Here is a 24,654-nt window from a genome sequence, read left to right on the forward strand (position 1 = left end):
AGTAATAGAGAAATTATTTTTTATACAGAATAATGCAATTTCCAAATGTACAGAAGACATAGAACTTGGATGGGGGTGATAAGTGAATTCTGAGGAGTGTAGTAATAATGCATTTCTTGGAGATAAAGAAACATTGAGCAGACAGATGAAATTTGATGGTGAAAATAAAAAGTGATGTACAGTAAAATCGTCAGTATGCAGAATTCAAGCAACTGGCAACCCAACCAACTGGCAAAAAAAATTGAGAAAATTGTGCGTGCGTGCGTGTAATATGTATATGTGAATAAATAAGAGTGGATAAAAGTTTAAAATTGTAAAAGTTAATGTTCTCCAAAGCAGCGCACAAACCCTTGAAGATGCAAGTAAACAGTAAGCCAGCAGAATTTTCCTGCCTGCAACTGCTGTTTGAATAAATTTTCAATAAAGCTGTGTTTGAATAAAATGGTGGCACCCAGGATGAAGAGTTGGCCAATGCCACTCATGTCCTGCCTGTAGCAGCTGTGAATAAAGTTGTGTTTGAATAAAATGGCGGCACCCAGGATGAAGATACAGTCAATGCACCCTGCCCGCAACAGCTGTTTGGTGTTTGAATAAAATGGCAGTCCCCAGGACGAAGAGCCACCTGATGCTGCTTGGGTGACTCCAAAAGTGTCTTCCTATCCCTGCATAGTAAAAATCTTTATCTTTATTAGAATTAAGTATTTTAGTAAGGCTTTATCTCTAAACTTGGGTAAAGGTTCCATTATTGTCATGTAAAACTAGATTTAGAATGTAACATTCATGAAATTCTTTAACTTTGTCCACCGTAAGGAAGATGGTCGCCACTTTGTCCAGCGCTAATCACAGAAATTTGGCCTCTGCGAGGAAAGAACTTGCACGTGACCCCTAGTTTACAAGACCAATCAGAGTTATCAGAGTTGGGGGGGTAATTACCGCATATGCCATTGTATTGGGCATTCCTCAAAACAAAATCTTCAACTTAAAATTGGGTCATCCTATACAAAGGAACTCAGATTCTTATCAAGTTGGAACACTGTCACCATCTCGTGCATGCCCCATTTTTTTTTATTAGTTTAAGTTTTAAGAAAATACATTGAATATAAAACATTCATAAGATAGAAAAGGATAGTCCCTCTTCTCACAGCATCCCTTCCCCAGATTCATAAAAATGATAGCAGGCTATAGAGGGAGATAAAAAGAAAGAAAATAAGAAAAGAAAAAGCAATAGGAACAAGGTTTGACATCTCAATCACATCATTTTAAAAGTATTAAATTTCTAATAAGGAATATACTAATTGACAAATATCAAAATAAATTACATTGGAAAACAGTGGGAGGATTAACCTCTTTCCAATTCAATAGTATAGATCTTCTAGCCATTAGTGTAAGAAAAGCAATCATACGATCCGCAGGAAGAGATAAATAAGTCAAATCTATCATAGGTAATCCAAAAATTGCAGTAATGGGATGTGGTTGTAAATCAATATTCAAAACGGTAGATATAATGGAAAAAATTTCCTTCCAATAATTCTGTAAAGAGGGACAGGACCAAAACATATGTGTAAGGGAAGCTATTTCCAATTGACATTTATCACATATAGGATCGATATGAAAATAAAAACGATGGAGTTTATCTTTAGACATATGAGCTCTATGAACAACTTTAAACTGTATCAGTGAATGTTTTGCACATCGAGAAGAGGAGTTTACCAGTCGCAGAATTTTATTCCAATTTTCATTGGAAATATGAAGGTTGAGTTCTCTTTCCCAATCATTTTTAAACTTTCCAAAATCCCAGAATTTATTTTTGTAATTATATTATATAATTTAGATATCACACCTTTTGGAGGGAATTTTGAATATAGTATATCCTCTAAAACAGTCGTAGTCTCCCGATTGGGAAAAGAGGGTAAAGTCGAAACTAAGAAACTCCTAATCTGCAAATATCGAAAGAAATGAGATCTAGGTAAATCATATTTCATGGATAATTGTTCAAATGACATGAAAGAGTTATCCAAGTATAAATCCGAAAAGCATGTTATACCTTTAATTTTCCAGAGTAAATAAGCTTGATCAATTAGAGAGGGATGAAAAAAGAAATTTAGTACAATAGGGGTTTCCAAGATAAAATGACTTAGGCCAAAAAATCTCCGGAATTGAAACCATATACGTAGTGTATGTTTAGCCATTGGATTATCAATTAGTTTATATAGTTTAGTAAGAGTAAAAGGGAGAGCAGCTCCCAAAATAGAACTAATTGAGAAATTTTGTACCAGTTTAATTTCTAAATTTACCCAATGGGGATTTAGAGATAATTCTGAATAATTCAACCAATACCTTAAGTAACTAATATTAATTAGTTAATATAATAATATTAACTAATATTATTATATTAAACTGTACTATGTTTAAATTTAGAGAAAATTAGAAACTCTGTCTATGAATCCCCTTCTAAGTTTGAGTTAACCTGGCGACCATTTATTCAATATTTTCATTTGTGGTGAGTTGATCTGGCTTTGTTTTCTTTTTATGATTATGTATGATAATTGGGCTGTTAGATGAGATCGGAGTGATCGGCGTGATTTAGCTATATCGGTAGGTTTTTTTTTTAAGTTTTTAATTCAGATTTGTTTTTTCTTCCTTTTTGGGGTTTTTTTCTCTCTTTTTTTATATATTTTTATTAATTATATCACTTTTTTTAGAGAGTTCATACTCTAAACTGATCTAAAAAAAAAATTTTATGATATATTTTTATTCTGCAATATTATTGTTTAATATCTCTGCATTAATTCGTTATTTACTATGTATTTTTCATATCTCTTTGAACTGTATGTGTTTATAAATTGTAATAATAATAAAAAGATTGGAAAAGAAAGAAAAATAAATTACATAATCTGGGTATTTAAGTAATCTAAATAAAGTTACCAAATTTCAAGCATACTATATCTTTTCCTAAGACTATAAGTAATTTTTGCACTTTCATGTTCCAGTGATCAATGTGAAGTAGGGAATTGGATTTCCATGTTATTGCTATACATTACGGGCTATTGACAACAGAATTTTAATAAATTTAAATTTACTTCTGGAGAAGTAAATTTTTATAACTGCCAAATTTCCCAGAAGAAACAATTCTGGTTCTAGAGGGAAGTTCACCCCCACCATATATGTCAACACTCACCCCAATTCTATCCAAAGGGGTCTTAATTTTGTGCTTAATCAGGTGGAATGATAAAAAGGTACCAAAGTATACCACATCTAAAATACCTATCAGAAAATACTGGTTTATTTTTGTATCTTTTGAAGTGTGAGATGTAATTGATGCAGAAAATTATAATGAATCATTCTAGATCTAGAATTAACATAGTCATACTACACATAGATCCAGCATTGTGGATAAATTACATGCCCAAATCTGATTCCCATTTCCCTCAATCTATGTACTCCAGATTTTGGACCTTGATCTTGGATCAGAGCATATAATCGGTAAATTTTGGTTGTATTTCCCTTTTGAATTAGAATTTCCATGTCTGAGCACATTGGTAGGACTATTAATAGTCCCCACTTTTCCATTAAAAATGATCACAATTGGAGATAACAGAAGAATGAGTTGTTAGGTAAATTGTATTTATTTTTAAGTCCCTCAAAAGACATAAATAGCTTTGATGCCACGTTGGTACTAGGTAGCCAAGATTCTATTACCCAAAGTCATGTGTATTGAACTGTTTTCAGATAGATGGATCTTTGGGGATAATCCCTCTTTAATCCCTCAAATTGTTTAATTTTATCACAAATATAAATGACATTTCAATAATATTGGTTATTTGTTTTCCTTTTAATTAATTTAAAATTCTATTTATAAATAAATTCTTGCCCCATTAGCTATTTGTGAAGTCTCAGCACTCCTCTGTAGGCTCCATCTCTCCAGTCCGACTGCTTTCAGGTGTGTACAGGCATTTAATGGCCTGTAACGGGAGCTGACAGTGGTTTATTTTAAAATTTCCAAATAAAATTAAAATCTTTAAATGATAATTAATTAAATATTGTGATTTGCTTTTAACAGCATCCACTGGTCAGCAATGTGCCAGATTGTTGAGGGGGGTAGGGTTGTGTTATACAAAGGGTGTCACATCATTTTAGGTGGAAATTCCGGGTCGTCCTATATGGCATGGGGGTGGTATAGTTAGTACAATGCTGTTAAAGTGCCAACAACTGGGGTTTGAATTTAAATTTTAAGTTACAGAAATTACATGATTAAAGTGAATCATTAAGGACTACAATACTGATTGTTTTTTCCAAATAACTTTACATTTTGCACTATTTTTTAAACTGTTTAAATGCAGATATATTAGGCATTGTAAGAATGTGTCTCAGGCAACCAGAAAATTTGCATATCCAGCATCTGCAGTCCTCATAGGTGCAGTTCAAGAACTGATTTGATCATACTTTTATATAATTTATTGAAAGAGGCAGGAAAGGTTCAGAACATTGACAACGGCGTGAAGCAAGACTGCATCCTCGCACCAACCCTCTTTACTATCTTCTTCAGCATGATGCTGAAACAAGCCGATTAAAGACCTCAACAATGAAGACGGTGTTTACATCCGGTACTGCACAGATGGCAGTCTCTTCAATCTGAGGCGCCTGCAAGCTCACACCAAGACACAAGAGCAACTTGTCCATGAACTACTCTTTGCAGACGATGCCACTTTAGTTGCCCATTCAGAGCCAGCTCTCCAGCGCATGATGTCCTGTTTTGCGGAAACTGCCAAAATGTTTGGCCTGGAAGTCCTCCATCAGCCAGCCCCCCACCATGACCAGCTACCCCACATCTCCATCGGGCACACTGAACTCAAAACAGTCAACCAGTTTACCTACCTCGGCTGCACCATTTCATCTGATGCAAGGATTGACAAAGAGATAGACAACAGACTCGCCAAGGCAAATAGCGCCTTTGGAAGACTACACAAAAGAGTCTGGAAAAACAACCACCTGAAGAAATACACAAAGATCAGCGTGTACAGAGCCGTTGTCATACCCACGCTCCTGTTCGGCTCCGAATCATGGGTCCTCTACCGGCATCACCTATGGCTCCTAGAATGCTTTCATCAGCGCAGTCTCCGCTCCATCCTCAACATTCGTTGGAATGACTTCATCACCAACATCGAAGTACTCGAGCTAGCAGAGTCCACAAGCATCGAATCCATGCTGCTGAAGATCCAGCTGCGCTGGGTGGGTCACGTCTCCAGAATGGAGGACCATCGCCTTCCCAAGATCGTATTCTATGGCGAGCTCTCCACTGGCCACCAAAGGTGCACCGAAGAAGAGGTACAAGGACTGCTTAAAGAAATCTCTTGGTGCCTGCCACATTGACCACCGCCAGTGGGCTGATATCGCCACCAACGGTGCATCTTGGCGCCTCACAGTTTGGTAGGCAGCAACCTCCTTTGAAGAAGACCGCAGAGCCCACCTCACTAACAAAAGACAAAGGAGGAAAAACCCAACACCCAACCCCAACCAACCAATTTTCCCTTGCAACCGCTGCAACTGTGCCTGCCTGTCCCGCATCGGACTTGTCAGTCAATAACGAGCCTGCAGCAGACATGGACATATCCCTCCATAAATCTTCATCCGCGAAGCCAAGCCAAAGAAAGCGGTTCTAAATTTTTTTCTTTCCACTAACATACCACTTTAAGTAATCCCTATGCCATTGGTGCTCTGGAATTAGTAAGGGATTGCTTAAGGTGGTATGTGAATTGGAAGGAAAGGTTGAGAATCACTGCTCTAGACCCAATTGTTACTGAAATATTTTGCATGAGAAAAATTGTCATTGGTCTATTTCTTTTGGAGTTATGAAACCACGAACATAACAAGTTAATTAGGTACAATTAAAACAGTGACTTTCAAACTTTTCACCTACATACCACCTTAAGCAATTCCTTACTAATCACAGAGCACCAATGGTGTAGGGATTACTTAAATGGTATGTGATTGGAAAGAAAAAGGTTGAGAGCCACTGCATTAAAGGATATCAAGATGAATCTTTATTTTTTTTTAAATCTCTGAACTCAGAGTAATGTTTATTTGTAAATGATACACTCAAGGAAAGATGTGATAGCTTTGGAGAGTGTATATAAGTGATTTATCAAAATTATTTCAGGGGTGGGAAACTTTTTAATGTGGTCAGATTGAAGAGATTGTCCTTCTTGGAAGAGAGGATCTTGAAAGATCTGATAAAAATACTTCTGATCATTAAGGATAGAGATGAGTGAATGGAGAGAAACTGACCCTCAGCAGAGTGGTTATGAGATAAATAAAATGGGTGGCCTTCTTCTCATCTAGAATGAACAACCTGGAATGAAAATGGAAATTTGATTTGTACAATTCAAAAGGGAAACAGATAAATATCTGAAAAGGAAAAAAATTCACAGGGCTGAGGGGAATGTGAGATTATCTGATGCAATACACAGAAGTACTGGTGATACTCAGCAGGTCATGCAGCATCTATAGGAAGTAAAGGGTAACCCACATTTTGAACTAAAGCCCTTTGTCAAGGTATAAACAAAAAGCAAACAGGTACTCTCTTCCTGTATCTATGACCCCCTTCCCTCTCCTTTCAGAGTGCTCTCTCCTCCTCTCATTTCTCATCTTTTTTTCTCTTCCCTGACCTCTTACCTATTATTCTGTGCTCTACCCCCTGCCCCTTATTCCCTCCTCTCTTCCTATCTCTACCTTTTTAATCAGGTCTGCCTTTTGCTCATGCCAAAAAAAAATGGTTACACCTTAATTCCTTTTGATACTGCATACCTGCTAAGTTTCTCCAGCACATTACAACCCCAGAATTCGTAGACTTTCTTGTTTCCTGTGAGATTAGCTACATGCTCTTGCATAGGACTGGAATAGACATAGCAAGCTGAATGGTTTCCATCTGTACAGTAGGGATGCTGTCACTGGAGCAATATATGATTAGTTTTGTGTTTTTAAATTTCTAATTAAAATTTCGTTATATCAAGAAAGTTAACACTGGAGAGCTACATGTTGGGGGAGAATTGATGGGTTTGGAAGATGATGCAGCATCAAATATTAGAATACAAAGGGAAAAATTAATACAGGTACTGTAGAAGTCCATGAAGTGGATAAATCTTTATGCAAGGAGGAAAATAAAATTTTGTAACATTTTAAATTTTTCTGGAGTCTGATGGAAATAGTATTGCATTAATACTGTAAACTATGATTTGAAAATAACTCAAACACCCAATTTAAAAAATTTTGAAGGAAAAAAATTTTATGAATCGCATTTTGCAACATTGATTCTGAAGATTGTACATAGTTGCAGTGAGTTGATTTTTTTTTAATTGCCTCTTTTGCAGCTGCAAAGCACTAATCTGCCACAAATGGATTCTTCATCTCCATCTCCAAACCCAGTTTCCCCAGTGCCTCTGAACAATAGCAATCCAACTAGTGCCCCAAGATTTGGAACAGTCATTCCTAATCGGATCTTTGTTGGAGGAATCGATTTTAAAGTTAGTTTATTATGCACTAGTTGCCTCAATGTATTTATGTGAAGTAGAGTATTTTAGCTTCAAGACCATTTGTGTTTCAGGCATCTTTATTTTTTTTTCAGACAAATGAAAATGATTTAAGAAAATTTTTCGCTCAGTATGGAACTGTTAAAGAAGTCAAAATAGTAAATGACAGAGCTGGAGTTTCTAAAGGGTAAGTATAAAATAGCTTTGAATTAGTCTTTGTGTTCACTTCAAATTAATGTAAAGTAAAATTGCACGTGGAGAATTTCTGCCTTCTATTCAAGGTCAATAAATATTCTGGTTTCTCAACAATTCCAACCTGGTTTTTTGTCGTTAAAATTGATGGAGTTTATATACTGAATTTCCAATTAGGTATTTCAAATATCCAGTTTTATTAGAATCTTACATTATACAAAAACTTTTTATGCTTCCAAATTAAAATATTAAAGTTCTCTGTTTTAAATATTGAGCAGAATTGAATCTTTATTAAATTAACCTTGAATTTTGTTCTGGCTTACACAGATTAAGTTTCATTGATCAAACTTTGGGGAAGCATCATTGCAGTATGTGAGAACTTTTTTTCCAGGGGGAAAAAAAATGACATGATAGTCTTATTCACTATTTTAAGATTATTAGGCCTGGGGAAAATTTAATTCAGGTATATGGAACAATGCTGGAAAAGCAAAGTTTAATTGTCATTCAAATTTATTGAAAGTTCCATAGAATAAGACAGGCATTTCTAGTTGCAAAACAATAAATCAAAGGAGTCAGATGTAAGGAAATTAGCAAAGAGGTGATATGAGAGGAATTTTTAAAGTGATTGTAATGAACAGGAATTTTCCAGGGTTAATGAAAGCAAATTGGATATTAATTTCAAAAGTTATTGGATAAATTCTTAGGGGTATCTTGGACATTAGGGAAAGTTGATAAGTGATACTAAGTTAATCTCTAGCAAAGAAAGTGCTGGCATAGTTTGGCATTTGATCTTGTCTATTATGTCACAAAATGGTTAAGTGAGTACATAAAGTATTAATAAAAAAATTAATTTGAAAAGATCTAGAGATTTAAATAGTAAAAGGGAATGCAGTAAAGAATGGTAATCTTAAACTTCATATGGGAGTAGCCACCATCCATATATAACTGTAGATAAATTATGGAATCAAAATTAAAGTGTAATTAAGCAATGGAAGGTACCAAGTTAAAAAATTAGTGAAATTTGAGTATGATTGTAAAGATGCAAGGTTAGTCAGAAAAGAATTTGATATTTTAAAAGGACTAAATTGAACATTGGTCCCATTAAAAAGTAAGTATAGAAATTAAAGAGATAAGGAGAACTAAGGAGGTATTTTGCAACATTCTTCACTAATATCAGGGCAATTAACATCCAGAAATGGATCTGAATGATGAGAACTCTTCTTTTAATTGAAACCTCACAAAATTCTTAGCAGCTTTGAGTGCTTTTGATCAAAACAATAGTTTTCATTTGTATCATTAAAAATTGCCAGTACTGGTGTGGGGATATACTGTATATTTCAGTGTACAAGTTGACCGGCAGATAGGTTGATTTCCCCTTTTTATAGCCTCATTTTAATGGTTTTATGGTATACAAGTCGACCCCTCCCCAATTTTCAGGCCTACCAGCAACAACCAAAATTTGTTACAATACCCCAATAGCCAAGTAACAAAGCTGTAAATTAAGCAAGTAAAAAAAAAACCAGTCTAGCAGGAAGGAGAAGCAACCTTATTCACGCGAGTAGGAGTGGCAACATTGTTCTCCCGAGCAGGAGTGGCACCCTCAGCTTACCAGGCAGGAGCAGCAACCTCAGGCTCCTGGATATGAGTGGGGACCTTGGGCTCTACAATTGTAGAATAGGTGGGTTATGGCCATTCCCGGCAGTGAGGAGGTGTCTGGGAACAGCAGCACCAGCAGTGGGGAGGTGCTTCCAGGGTCAACGTATGCTGAATCAGCATCCAATGTTTTTTTGAGCTGAATTTAAGGTCTCAAAACTATATCCGGTGTATAAATCAACCTCCATTTTTGAGGGTTTCGAGATTTGGCTTGCATGCCGAATTATTCGATATGTTGACATTTAACATCTCAAGTTTTTTATGATAGCACTTAACAATATTTGTAGCATAATTTTCACCAACCGAACATGCAGTTTTAAAATTACTGGAAAGAAACTGGTTTCAGAATTGTCAACATTCTTTTTTGTTTTTAAAATTGGAAAGAAGCACATGAAAAAGTTGGTTGTTTTCATAATGTGTGCTGCTGCTCCCCCCCCCCCAACCCAAAATAAAAATATAATTAATGATATTTTTGGAAAGAATTGGGAAAATATTTCATAAGGTGAATTACTGAAGGTTAGTTGAAGTCTTGTTTTTTTTTAAAAATAACTAATTATAAAGCTTTTGCAACATTTTGCAGAGGGGAAATGATAATCAAGTTTGATGAAACTGTTATTCCATTTTGTACCGGAGTAACAATTTTCTTAGGCATAAAGCAGAGTAAAATGATCTGAAAATCTGGTTATTCTGGGTGACAGTATCTAAGCACTTTATAGATGAAGCAAGAGGAACTTAGTGGTTACAAGGCACAAAGCTTATGCAGCAGTTGTCTACAGAAAGGTGAATATTAAAGCAATTAAAGGAATTGCTTGAGTAATTTCACAGAAATAAACATTCACCAAAGGTAGAAAAACCTGATATTCACAATGGAGCACAGTGAGGCACAGTAGCTGCTAAGTTATGGGTTCATTTGTGTTATCGTTAAGCTACTGGAATTCTAACCAGAGTTCTGGATCATTGGTCGGGAGACGTAAGTTCAAATCCCACAACAGCTGCTGGGGGATGTTAGATTCAAGTAATTAAATGTATATGGAATTAAAGCTAATCTCAGAAACACTGACAATAACCACTTTTTGTCATAAAACTCTGTCTACTTTAGCAATGTACCTACCGTTCTTACCTGGTCTGGAATATGAGCAATTCCAAATTCACTAATATAGTTGACTGCTCATTGATGCTGCAGGTCAGTTCAATAAATACAAAGACACTGAGGATCCAACAAGAGAAGCAAACTTTCTGGCTGGTGTCATCATTGGTGAAAATTATAACCATTCAATAACCCTGGCACATATTTGCACAGAAAATTGAGAAATCCTACCTAAAATGAAATCATGGAATTTGATACTGCGGCAGTCTTAAGGACACAGCAATAATCATTCTTCTGAAGAAATGGTCTCTTATGTACTTTATAGCTATGCTTACATTGACTATAACCTGTTGGTTATCCTGAGGCTCCTGTGAAACTTTCTGCAGTTTGCTGAGTGAGCAGAGCGCATTTTACAGGCTGCATTAAGCAAATAGGCCCAAAGAGACAAAACAGTAAGTTAGCAAATTTTTCAAAGTTATTCAAAGATTGCTTAAAAAACTGAAGACTTTTTACTCTATAGCTGTGTAACTACCATATCCTGTGTATTTGTATAAATGTCAATCCCTATTTTTTGGCCAAAAAATTTGGAATTTTGCATGCATCTCCTGTAAAAGTCAATCGTGAACTCATGCCTCAGCCCCGGCTGCACACGCATTGGAACTCCCAACATCTCTAACACGGATTCTTGATGTGTAGATGAGCGGTAGTATTAGGGAAGAGTTCATGTAGAATTAGTGTAAATGATAGTTGGTCATTGGTGCAGAATCTATAGGCTGAAGATGCTATCTCAATACTGTATTTCTCTATAACTATTTCAGGCCCTGGCTCAGAACTTGAGAAACATTTGTATGGCTTATCTTGGACTTAGAAAGAATAGGATAAATGTTGATATTGGGGAATAGTTGTCCATCTTGGAAATTTATAATTTTATGTGCAAATTGAATGAATAAAATCTGACTTTGAAATAAGCTGCATTTTAATGTAGAAAAATACAAAACCTTGAATCTTTATCAGACAAATTGTTGGATGGAACTCCGGTCTGACAGAACCCATGGTGAGAAGGGAGAAGAAAGGGTTTAAGAGGTGATGGGAGTGTGAGCAAATGGCCAAGAAAGATCCTCTGATAGGAGAAAGGAAGAGAAGTGAGTGATGGGCAGAGGACAGGAAAGGAATCGGAGGACTGAGTGAAAAGTTAGGGGAGTAAGGAAAAAAGGAGGGGAATGAGAGGAGAGGGTTTGCAGAAATTGAAGAGTCAACAGTGATGCTATCTGGTTGGAAACTGCCAAGATCCAGGGAGAGGAAGAAATGATTGGTGGGATGGGGGTTGGAAATAAAACCTAAACTACTGTATTCTGTCTCTCCATTTCTAATGCCTTCTATCACTTCTGGTCCCAACTCCAGCTTCTTACCCCTTTTGTATGTAATTTCACCTATTTATCTGAGTCTCAATTAAGGTTTCCAACTGGAAACTTTGACCATTTTTCTCCATGGATGCTGTCAGACCTGCTGAGTTTTTTCAGATTCTTTGTTGACATTTCTAATGTGGATTTGAGAATATATGTAGAATATCTCATTAATTTTCCAAACATTATATTTAATAGAAAATTTCACATCTTTTTTTTTTTACACTGCTTTAAGATTTGTAACCTCATCTTGGTTGAAGCTTTAGGAGTAACTTTAAGTGAGACAGTATAGTACCAAGTCAGAACATGTTAGAAGACATGACCAGAGTGATGTCTGTTGTTAGAATATGTATAGTGTCCCAATGATTTCCTTGTTTCATTGCAGAATATTGTTCTTGGATGTTGAAATTGCACATGTAATGAAAGCTATGGATGTGTTAAACCAGTGGTTCTCAACCTTTTTCTTTTTACTCACAAACCACTTTAAATATTCCTTATGTCATTAGTAAAGGATTCCTTAAGGTGGTATGTAGCTAGAAAGAAAAAGGTTGAAAACCACTGTTTTAATCGTACCTAATTGACTCGTTATGTGCATGGTTTCATAATTCCAAAGGAAATGAGCCAATGACAATTTTTCTCAAGTAAAATATTTCAGTAACAATTGGGTCTAGAGCAATGATTCTCAACCTTCCCACTCACAATCCCTTACTAATCACAGAGTACTAGGGATTACTTAGTGGTATGTGAGTGGAAAGATAAAGGTTGAGAACCATTGTGTTAAACAATGGTGGTGGGGTGGGTGGTAGAATCTTGGATCTAGGATAAGAAATGTTGCAAAATCATGCAAATCATCATGTCCTGTATGTTTCAAAGCTTCTCTGCTTGCATTCTATTTTTATTCAGCCAAGTTTTTCCATAACTATATGAGGACATGACATTTTGAAATGTTTTTAAATTATCTGACACCATAGAATAATATTTTCCTATTGTCATTCTAATGTGTTGCCTATGTGTTTTCCTTTAGGTATGGCTTTATTACCTTTGAATCCCAAGAAGATGCTCAGAAAATTCTACAGGAGGTAGGAGCCAATAAACATAAGTATTTTATTAAAGGTGATAGCACATTATTTGTTGTTAACCTGCCATAATTGCATCTTAGAAATAATTAAGCTAAGAAGAAACTTTGGAGTATATCTTTTTTTTAAGAAACTTGGTATGTAATGATTCTTCTGCGAAGAGCCCACAGATTATCTCTAGCATTACATATAATCGGGTTTAGAGCATAATTTACAGATTATTGGATGATAATGAAGAGGAAGATCAATTAGCACCAAGCAAGTACAGCGTGAAGAAATTGTTATGGATTCATTCAGGAGGCTGATGACAGCAGGGAAGAAACTATTTTCAAGGCTGTTTGTGCAATGTTTTCACACTCTTATGTCTTGTCCCTAATGGGGAATGAAAAAGAGAGTATCCAGGGTGTGATGGTGCTTTGTGTGATGGCTGCCTTTCCTAGGCAGTGGGAGATACATCCATGTTCTGAGCAACAATCACTACCTCTGCTGTTCTGATTTTGAGCAAAGCAGATTCCATACCAGACTGGCATATCCAGTAAGTATGCTTTTGATACTTCACATATAGAAGTTGAGGGACTAGGGGGACATGCCCCGCTTTCTTCTTTTTAAAAAGAAAAAAGTAGAGACATTGGTGTGCTTTCTTGATTAACCCAGGTTAAGTAACTGGAGTTATTTGTTCCTAAGAACTTGAACCCTTCCATTCTTTCAACTTCAGTGCCATCGACAGGTATGTGGATTTCACCCACTTACTCCCCACATACACCCCCCCCCCCCGAGTCGATGATTATCTCCTTCATCTTGCCCTGAGAGAGGGTTGGTTATCCTGGTTTTCTGCTACTGATCCCCATCTCTTCTACTTTCCAATTCATCATTGTTTGATACCCAGCCCACTACTGTGGTGTAATCGGGAATTCTTTTTAATATTTTATTTACAAGTTTTTCATGCATCTAATTAGTAAATCATTATACAATACATTGAGTATTTAAATTGATGAGTTTCATTTGTTAAATGATGGTTATATCCCCTCCCCTCCCTATCCCAATCCCCACTCCCTCAGAGCATCGCATTCCAACACATTGGAATTAAACGGTCATTTTGTGTTAAAGGTTAGCACAGGACTCAAGGTTGGAAGAACATTTCTATATACTTGTACATAATATTTACATATAAAGGCTCCAAATTTGCAAAACAAATATAAGATACAGTGTTTCTTTTTCAAATTATATGTAATTTTCTGTATTCCATCTTCCCAATCCTAAAGTGAATTGGATTTCCAAGTCACTGCAATACATTTCCTCGTAATTTTAACTAATTTTATTTAATAAATTGATAATTTCAACTTGGGTCTTGTTCCTTCTCTATTCACCAATAAGAATAAATCTGGATTTAATGGGAATACTGTACCTGTAACTTATTCTAAAAATTTCCCAAACTCTGCCCAAAAGGGTTTTACCTTAGAACATGACCAGGTCGGAAAGTACCAATCTCTTCACCACACCAAAAATATTGACCTGATAAATCAGATTTCATTCTATTCAATTTTTATGGTGTTAAATATAATTGATGCAATAAATTATTAATGCAAGATATAGATTGGTTCAATATAATGTCATGCAATCTTGTTACAGATCGGACCATCTTTGCTCATCAAGTGTAATATTTAAGTCCAACTCCTGTTTCTGTTTATTTTTGCAGTCCTTGCTTAATAGTTCCTTTTTGCAGTAAAAGATATATTGCTGATTTAAATTTCTGAGTGTTTCTTCTCCTAAGAGTTTCCACCTCACTATAAATAGGTAACTGCATCTCTGAACCTAATTTTCCCCTTAAGAATGCTCTCAGTTGGAAATAACAAAATAAAGTATTATTAGGTTTCCATATTTGTTCCTCAATTGTTCAAATGACATCAATTTGTCTTGTTCATAACAATTTTCAATATTTTAATGCTCTTATTGGACCAAGTAATTAAAAATAAATGGTCTTGAAAAAGGTACAAGTTGATTTTTGTATCAAAGGCAATTTAGGCAATGTACTTCCTCTTGTTCCAATTTCAGTATTTATCTTATTCAAACTAGTAATCAAATGTTTCAACAATGGTGTCTCTTTAGCCCCAATTAATCATTTTGAATCCTAGTTGTATGTGAATTCCTCTGCTAACCTCTCTCCTATTTTACCTAGTTCTAGTGTAACCCATGCCAGCTTTTCTACACAATAAGAAGTGAAGGAAGCAATTAGTTAATGACAAAGAAATAAAGTGCTGGGAGAAGATGGATTTTATAAAGAATTAAGGTTTATTGATTATTTTTATAGAAATATGGATCAAGTATCAAGAACCCACATACTTACAGAATCATTTTCAACAGCAATAATGACCGTGATACCAAAAAAAAGCCGAGATCCTTTGAAACTTTCTTCATGTAGACCTATTTTATTATTGAATGCAGATTATAAGATTCTTGCTAAAATTCCAGAAAATAGGATGACTAAATTTTTACCAAAATTACTAAATGCACCAGTCAAGTTTTGTCAAAAATTGATGATCAGTGGATAATGTGGTTAGATTATTTGGTATTATATATTTGACACAAAAAAAATTAAGTGTTACTGTGACCTTAGTTGCAGAAAAATCTTTTGATTGATTGAAATTTAACTTTTCAAACGATTGCAAATTGGATTAAAGCCTTGTACAATGGTCCGAAAGCTAAAGTTATAACTAATGGGCAAGTAGCTACTTCATTTCAATTGAGGAGACAAGGATGTCCTTTATCTCCTGATGTGTTTATATTAGTTGTTGAACCATTAACAGAAGTAATTAGGATTTGGAAATTAAGGATTCTACAGTTGATCAAGAAGAACATAAAATTAGTTTATTTGTAGATGATGTTTTAATATACTTGACAGAACTTGAGACTTCAGAAGTTAAACTTCAAATTGGAAGACTATGGTAAGATCTCTGGGTATAAGATAAATTGGGATAAAAATGAAATTATGCCTCTTACTGAAGGAGATTATAGTCATTGTCAAAGAAATACTCAATTTAAATGGCCAAAGGATGGGATTATTTGGGGATTTGTGTAGATAATTTTAAAATTTATATAAATTGAATTACTTGCCATTATTTAAAAAAAAAAGTTGAAGATTTTTTAAAATGGATGTCTCTACTCTTAACATTAATAGGACACGTCCACTGTATAAAGATGAATACTTTTCCAAACATTCAGTATCTTTTCCAATCTTTACCTATATTGGTACCACATACACAAAAATTAAAGTATTAAATAGATAGATAAATAGGATTTCTTTGGAAAGTTAAAATGTCAAGAGTTTCTATAAAAGGTTAACATGGAAATATGAATTGGGAGGATTACAACTCCATAATTTTAAGTATTATCAAGCAGCTCAATTGAGATTCCTTGCTTCTCTTTTTGAAACAGTACAAAACCCAGCATGGGTCAAAATAGAGTTAGATAAAACAGGAGTGAAATTAGCAAAGGAATTTGTACATAAATGGGATTCAAAATTATTAACTGGGTCTAAGAAGGCACTATTGTTGAAACATTTGATTATTGTTTGGAACAAGATAATTTCCATTTATTCCAAATTGTGTTATTTATCACCAAAGATGCCTTTGACTAAAAATCAGCTTTTACCTTTTTCAAAGGATAATTGATGTTTTTAACTATCTAGTTTAGTAAGGGTATCAAAAATATCGAAGATTGTTATGAGCAAGGTCAATTGTGTCATTTAAACAAATGAGGAATAAATATGAAATACCTAGGCTGAACACTTCTGTAATTTTTCAATTGAGAGCAAATTAAAGAGATAAGTTTGGTTTAGAAATATGATTACCCATTTGTAGTGAAGTGGAAATTCTTATTAGGAAAGGAAATACCAAAAAAAATCTATTAAACAAGGAGTGCATAAATCTAGACAGAAATGGGAATTGGATTTGAATAATAAAATCGATGAGCAAAGATGGTTAGATTTTTGTCAGGATAGTACAGGTACATAATCCTTTATCCCAACCCTTGGGGGACAGTGTGTTCTGAATTTTGGATTTTTCTGAATTCCAGAAAGCCAGATTTAAGCCTACCAAAATTGTGCTGCGGTATCCACCCCCACCCCCTTCCAGTCGTGCTGCTGTCTTCCCCCCCCCCACCCTTTCCCGCCCGACTTGCGCTGCTGGTCTCTCACTGGCATTCTTCCTTCACTTCTAATTGTGTGAAAAAGCTGGCATGCTGGATTTTGGAGCTTTCTGGATTTTAGGTGTCCAGATAAAGGATTGTGTACCTGTAATGACAAATACTATATGGCATATAGTATAGATATAGATTGGTCCAACATAATTTTTTACATCAGTTAGATTTAACACCATAAACTGAATAGAATTAAATTAAATATATCAGAATAATGTTTTAGGTGTGGAGAAGAGATATGTACTTTTTTGCATTCAACTTGGACATGTTCTAAGGTTAAACCTTTCTGGGTAGGTTTGACTTTTTTAGAACAAATTACAGGTACATAATTTCAATTAAACTCAGATTAAAATTGTCAATATATCAAATTAAATTTGTTAAAATAGCATTAGCAATAGCGAGGAATTGTATTGCAGTGACTTTGAAACCGGACTTGTATATTGATATGAGAAGATGGAATGCAGAAGTCCAAGCCTGTATTCTTTTAGAGAAAATCACATACAATTTGCAAAATAAAGACTATATTTTTGTGAATTTGGAGCCCTTGTATGCAACTTCTGGGTATAAATATGTAGAAATATTCTTCCTGCCTCTTTAAGTCCTGTATTAACCTTCTTCCTAAAAATGAAAATGTTCTCATAAAATCTGTTGAATTCCAGTGTGTTGGTGGGGGGTGGGGGGGGCAATACTCCAGGCAATCCAAGATACTATGTTATTTCTTATCTATTTCTTTCTTTTATACTATATCTTTGGCTTGGCTTCGCTGACGAAGATTTATGGAGGGGTATGTCCACGTCTGCTGCAGGTTCATTGGTGACTGACAAGTCCGATGCGGGACAGGCAGGCACGGTTGCAGCGGTTGCAAGGGAAAATTGGTTGGTTGGGGTTGGGTGTTGGTTTTTTCCTCCTTTGTCTTTTGTCAGTGAGGTGGGCTCTGCAGTCTTCTTCAAAGGAGGTTTCTGCCCGCCAAACTGTGAGGCACCAAGATGCACGGTTGGAGGCGATATCAGCCCACTGGCGGTGGTCAATGTGGCAGGCACCAAGAGATTTCTTTAAGCAGTCCTTGTACCTCGTCTTTGGTGCACCTCTGTCTCGGTGGCCAGTGGAGAGCTCACCATTAGAACACGATCTTGGGAAGGCGATGGTCCTCCATTCTGGAGACGTGACCCACCCAGCGCAGTTGGGTCTTCAGCAGCATGGATTCGATGCTTGCGGACTCTGCCAGCTCAAGTACTTCGATGTTGGTGATGAAGTCATTCCAATGAATGTTGAGGATGGAGCGGAGACAGCGCTGATGGAAGCGTTCTAGGAACCGTAGGTGATGCCGGTAGAGGACCCATGATTCGGAGCCGAACAGGAACGTGGGTATGACAACGGCTTTGTACGCGCTGATCTTTGTGTATTTCTTCAGGTGGTTGTTTTTCCAGACTCTTTTGTGTAGTCTTCCAAAGGTGCTATTTGCCTTGGCGGGTCTGTTGTCTATCTCTTTGTCGATCCTTGCATCAGATGAAATGGTGCAGCCAAGGTGGGTAAACTGGTTGACCATTTTGAGTTCTGTGTGCCCAATGGAGATGTGGGGGGGGGGAGCGGTGGTCATGGTGGGGAGCTGGCTGATGGAGGACTTCAGTTTTCTTCAGGCTAACTTGCAGGCCAAACATTTTGGCAGTTTCCGCAAAACAGGACGTCATGCGCTGGAGAGCTGGCTCTGAATGGGCAACTAAAGAAGGTGCAGAGAACAAAACAAAGGACTCTACATCACCTTTGATGACCTCATCAAAACACCGTGAGCAGGAAAGGGCTTTGGCAAATACTAGAGCGTCTTGGATGCCTCCCCAAGTTCCTCAACATGGTTATCCAACTGCACGAAAACCAACAAGGTCGGGTCAGATACAGCAATGAGCTCTCCAAACCCTTCTCCATTGACAACGGCGTCGCACCAACTCTCTTTACTATCTTCTTCAGCATGATGCTGAAACAAGCCATGAAAGACCTCAACATGGATGGCAGTCTCTTCAATCTGAGGCGCCTGCAAGCTCACACCAAGACACAAGAGCAAATTGTCCGTGAACTACTCTTTGCAGACGATGCCGCTTTATACTATATATAATTCGCATATTATTTTAGAGGGGAAGGGGGATCAAGGGGTTGGGAAGGGGTGGGGCTATATTCATCATGAAATGAATAAAACTATAGTTTGAATACTTATTGTATACTGATTATTAATTACATGTATGGAAATTTTTTTAAAATAAGATACTTTTTTAGTTGGAGAAAACAAAGTCCCATTATCTACTCCATATTTATTTCTTAATTCACAAGACACAAGAGATCCCTCTACATAACAATCATCAATATATCTTATTCCTTTATCATACTGTGAATTCAATATTTTGTAACCCGGATTCAGATTCATAGGCAGCAATACATTGTTACATATGGTAGTGTCGTGAGTGGTGCAGTGAATAAAGCACAACAGAAGTTGTCTGAGCTGAACCAACAGAGCTGCTTAATTGTATCTTTGCAGGAGTTTTAATAATTACAGTTGGCACACTATCACAATCACCCAACCTCTGAAGTCACGTGCCTCCTGGTGTTCTTTGTGCCTCCCGACCACCGGGAACTCCTAATCCTGCAGGAGTCCGCAACTATGGACACTGGTTATGGACTATGGATGGCTCCTAGAACGCTTCCATCAGCGCTGTCTCCGCTCCATCCTCAACATTCATTAGAATGACTTCATCACCAACATCGAAGTACTTGAGCTGGCAGAGTCCACAAGCATCGAATCCATGCTGCTGAAGACCCAACTGCGCTGGGTGGGTCACGTCTCCAGAATGGAGGACCATCGCCTTCCCAAGATTGTGTTATATGGCGAGCTCTCCACTGGCCACCGGGACAGGGGTGCACCAAAGACGAGGTACAAGGACTGCTTAAAGAAATCTCTTGGTGCCTGCCACATTGACCACTGCCAGTGGGCTGATATCGTCTCCAACCGTGCATCTTGGCGCCTCACAGTTCGGCGGGCAGCAACCTCCTTTGAAGAAGACCGCAGAGCCCACCTCACTGACAAAAGACAAAGGAGCAAAAACCCAACACCCAACCCCAACCAACCAATTTTCCCCTGCAACCACTGCAACCGTGTCTGCCTGTCCCGCATCGGGCTTGTCAGCCACAAACGAGCCTGCAGCTGTCGTGGACATTTACCCCTCCATAAATCTTCGTCCGCGAAGCCAAGCCAAAGAAGAGAAAAAATAATCAGCATTCAGAACTGATATGGGTCTATATGATAAAGTTGAGAAAGAATCCAGGAGGGGCTGGGTCTCCACTGCCTGGTCCAATACTTCAATCATAAGAGGCATCAATAAATCTGTAAATTCTCCATATAACTCAGGAGGATTGGTTAACTTGTAAAATACCCAAAGCTTTCACGATTTCTTATGAAAGGAGCATCTAAATCAACTCGTTCTTTAACTTCTAATTTTGGAAGTTCAACATTTGTTAAAATTTTGTCCATCTCATTTTCATCTAATAATTCTGATTTATATAGTTTCATATAATGTCCAAACATGTTATTTTATTTATTTTTATTATAATATCGGCCTCTTTTTATTGCATTTATCATTTGAGATGACTCCTCTGCTCTTGCATGTCAAGATTAAACTTTACGTACCCGTTCTCCTAATTAATAAAATTTTTTGGTTTTTAATGTAGTTTTTTCCATTCCATGTGTTGGTAATGTGTTAGATTTCTGTTTTTTATTTTCTAATGATCTATATTTTTCTTGTAACCCTGTTCTCTGGTATTTTTCCAATTTTGTTGTCTTTCTCTAAACCATCCAACTCTAAAGTATTCTCGCAAGATTTGTTATATAAGAAATAATTTGTCCTCTTAGATGAGGTTTAAGTGTATCACATATTAGAAAGTTATTATCAGTAGAAGAAAGATTAGCTTCACAAAATAATTCTGTCTTAATAAACTCACAAAAGTCCTTCCTTTTCAACAGTGTGACATTGAGATGCCATCTGTAAACACATTCTTGTTTTTCCATTATCACGATAGTTAAAGTTAATGGCAAATGATCTGATAAAAGCCTTGCCAAATATTCTGTTTTTACCACTCTACTTTTTAACTGGGCAGACATTAAAAATAAATCGACCCTTGTTTGTGAATCATCTAACCTTGAGCAGAACGAACAGTCTCTTTCTACGGGGATAAGCTGCCTCCATATATTAATCAAATTTAAATTTGTAACAGCTCACCAGAGGCTTAATTGAAGGTTCGGGAGGTTCCAAATTGCATCATGACATCACAATGCAACGACATAATTTGGAACATGTGGGGTTTTCAAAAGCTGCGTGTGACTGTTAGAGTAAACAACTTTTACTGAGCTTTGACTCGACTCCATCTGATCATTTTCTCGTTCTTCATTTCGCACTGCGACACAATTGCTACAAATCCCCCATAAATGATAGGGTCATTTTTCAGCTTTTTTCCTTGTTACTGTTCTGGCTGATTTATCCAGTATTGGATCTAGACAGAAATGGAAATCTCTGACCAGTATATTTTGCCTTCCCTTTGTTGTTTTTATAAAGATATCCTTCATAAAGGCTTCATCTTCATAATTTGGTGCATAGATATTCTTAAAAGTTCATAATTCTTCATAAATTTTACAATGTGCCATTATGAATCTTTTGGCTTGGTCAGTCAGTGTCTCTTCTATTATTATTATTAGTGGTGGTGGTGGTGGTGGTAGTAGTAGTGGTCCAAGTAAAGACAATATTACTTTCACCACCCATCCTCGTTTTAATTTAGCATGTTCTGATTTAGTAAGATGTCTTTCTGGTAGCTAGACTATCTCTGCCTTTTAAGTTTTTTAAGTGTGCCAAGACTGCTTCCTTTTCACCAGCCAGTTTTATCTCATTAACTTAAAGACTAATAAATTTTAGCATTCTCTCCATATTGATTTTTTTTTTGAACAAATATTGTTTAACAAAACTTTTGATTGTTTAAATAAGTGACCTTCCCCTCAAAAAAAAACACATGCATACAATGTCCCTTCCATGACGATGATGTAAAGAGGAAACCTCAAAAACCCTCAAAGAAAGCCTGCAGAATCCTTTGAGGAAGAAGAACAACCTTTAACGCCATCATTTATAGATACTCCTCTCCAGGTGCCATTCTCCCCCTTAGATTGGAGTCTCCACCCTGCTGCTACTTTTCCCAAGTTTTCACTCTTTTCTGAGCTCTCCATAAACATTTCAATAAAATTTACTTTTCAACAATAAATATAAGACGATTTTTACTTAGTCCTATTGTAATCATTCTTTGCAGTCTTCTTTGGCAATCTTAATATTTTCATAAACCTCGCAGGAAGTCTTCCACCTTGTTCTTAATCATGAAAATTTGCCGATTTACCTTCTGCATTTTCGACCCTCAAAGTCATGGGTATATCATCAAATATTTCAAGATTTTGGGAACTCAATTGTCTTTTTACATCGACAAACTCCTTCCTTTGCTTAATTAAAGTAAGACTAAAATCTTGGAAAAAAAAATAGCACTTATACATGGTCAATCTTGGGTGGGCCATTATTTTGCTTAGAGCATTCATATGCTGCTCCCTCAATTGTCTCACTTTCCTGGCAACTCAAAAGTCTTACCAGGACCATTTGTGGGGTTATGTTCACTGGCTCTCCTCGGTACGTGGGTCCAGTGAGCCCTTTCCATGTGTACTTTTTCTCTGAATTTGTTTTCTCCTAGTACTCATGGGATCCATGTGTTTCAAAGAATTTCACCACATCTCTTCCCTCGATTTCCTTCTTGCAGTCTGATAATTTGAGCATTATTTTGTCTGCTAAAATTCTCCATGTGGTCGATCTTGCCCAGCAGACCTTGTCTGTCAGATTCCCATATCTTTACATATTTTTTAAGCTTATCTTGTGTTTTTTACCAAGTGTAATTCTGCTTTGTTCATTCTTTCTATTGTCTTTACCAATTTTAATTTCAGTCACGTCTCTCATTACACTTTCAATGCCTGCAAATCGATGACCAAAATTTTCCCAACTCCCCAGTTCTTCCAGGATCCGCTGGTCGCGAGACCACTGTTACACCGTTCCCTTTCAGACTTCAATGTTCCTGGCTAAGTAGAAACTTCCTCAATTTTTGCTTTCAGCTTCCTTGGTATCTTAGTACTTATTTTGTCCATTTTTTAGTGAAAATTTTAAGATTTTAACCATCTTTTTGATAGTCTTCACAGAGAGCTCAATCAAAACATCTAAGTCCTTCGCATGGCCACGTCCCTGTTTGTGTTATATCTTTGATCTCTTGAGCTTGCAAACATTGTACTTACAATTGTTATTAATGCATAACTAGAGAACTTAGCAGAATATGGTAGAATCTGTACTCATTAATGTCACAGGCAAACTTAATCCAATCATGATTTCTCAGGCTTCCCCTTGAGTTTACAAATGCAGATTACCCACTAATAAAGAATTTGCATTTTCTTGAATTCAAATCAATTTCTTATCCTTTAATTTATCAAATGATCTGATTTAATAAAATATTAACCAAAATTTCAGGAGGAAGCCCAGGCTCAGTAGTGGACAGGGTCATGAACTTCAAATTCCTGGGGGTCAACATCTCCAAGGATCTGTCCTGGAGCCTCCACATGATGCAATCACAGACAGCTTGCCAACAGCTTTCCTTCGTGAGGTGTCTGAAGAGATTTAGTATATCACTGAAGACTATTGTAACCTACAGGTGTACCGTGGTGAGCATTCTGGCTGGTTGCATCACTGCATGGTCTGGAAGTGCCAGCTCTCAGGACAAGAATAAACTCCAGGCGTTGTTAACTTAGCCTTCGACATCACAGGCAACAGACTTCACTCCATTGAAAACATCTACATGAGGCAGTCTTAAAAAAGCAGCCTCTATCTGGGGGTGTGACAATGCTAATGAGCCGAACAGAAGTATTTTGAAAGAGCTCTCCACAAAAAGTATTAAAAAGACTGTTTAAAAGCTCAAAAAAACAGATTTTTATTGTCCAAACTGGATAAAACAAGTACTAAATGACAAGGCAACCAAAAACAAAATCTGAAGGAGTAACAGCTCAGCCAAGAACATCGAGTCGAAACCTATGAGGAGTGACTCAGCAGGGGCCTTGGGACCAGTTGAAGCCAACAGAGCTGTAAGTCAGCCCAAGATATAGCCACCATCCTGAACATGATGAAAACTTTATGCAGACGTTTTACAAATAGGAATCAGTGATGAGAGATGTATCAAAGAAGGTCATGGAAATTAAAGAAGTTGTGGAAGACTTAAGTGAATGAATGACTCATTCAGAGGCTGGGTTGGACAAAAAAGACAAGCTGAGGACACTGGGGGGAAAAAAAGCAAAAATATGGGACACAGAAAAGAAAGGACTGTTGGACAAGATCGACCATATGGAAAATTTTAGCAGATGTAACAATGTAAGAATCATTGGACTGAGAGAAGGAATAGAATGAAAAGGTGCAGTGAGTTTCATT

At 36.6% G+C, this 24,654-nt stretch overlaps 1 protein-coding gene and 1 long non-coding RNA gene across 16 annotated transcripts in view; one reads left to right on the forward strand and one right to left on the reverse strand.

Moving 5' to 3' along the window:
* rftn2 (raftlin family member 2) overlaps positions 1-24,654 on the forward strand; it is a 186,283-nt gene that overhangs the window by 8,331 nt on the left and 153,298 nt on the right. For 12 of the 13 annotated variants that reach the window (XR_011356518.1, XM_069934549.1, XM_069934546.1 and 9 more), the window contains exons 2-4: positions 7,368-7,520; positions 7,622-7,713; positions 12,886-12,940. Coding sequence is in view for 12 of the 13 variants with exons in the window: in XM_069934549.1 (XP_069790650.1) it covers positions 7,368-7,520; positions 7,622-7,713; positions 12,886-12,940 (300 nt within the window). In the remaining variant the exon portion in view is untranslated. Of the gene's footprint in view, positions 1-7,019; positions 7,110-7,367; positions 7,521-7,621; positions 7,714-12,885; positions 12,941-24,654 lie in introns of those variants that run through there. The other variant, XM_069934548.1, reaches the window with a different exon arrangement.
* Positions 1,044-21,360, reverse strand: LOC138761804 (uncharacterized). Of its 3 annotated transcripts, XR_011356521.1 has the most exons (4): positions 21,310-21,360; positions 10,794-10,875; positions 6,286-6,349; positions 1,044-1,179 (listed from the first exon to the last, which is right to left on the reverse strand). It is a non-coding gene; the product is annotated as an uncharacterized lncRNA (long non-coding RNA). The 3 variants fall into 3 exon arrangements; XR_011356522.1 differs by lacking the exons at positions 10,794-10,875; positions 21,310-21,360 and adding an exon at positions 10,492-10,684; XR_011356520.1 differs by lacking the exon at positions 1,044-1,179 and having other exon boundaries at positions 5,993-6,349.

This window comes from Narcine bancroftii, chromosome 4 (genome assembly GCF_036971445.1).
Source record: "Narcine bancroftii isolate sNarBan1 chromosome 4, sNarBan1.hap1, whole genome shotgun sequence".
NCBI lineage: Eukaryota > Metazoa > Chordata > Chondrichthyes > Torpediniformes > Narcinidae > Narcine > Narcine bancroftii.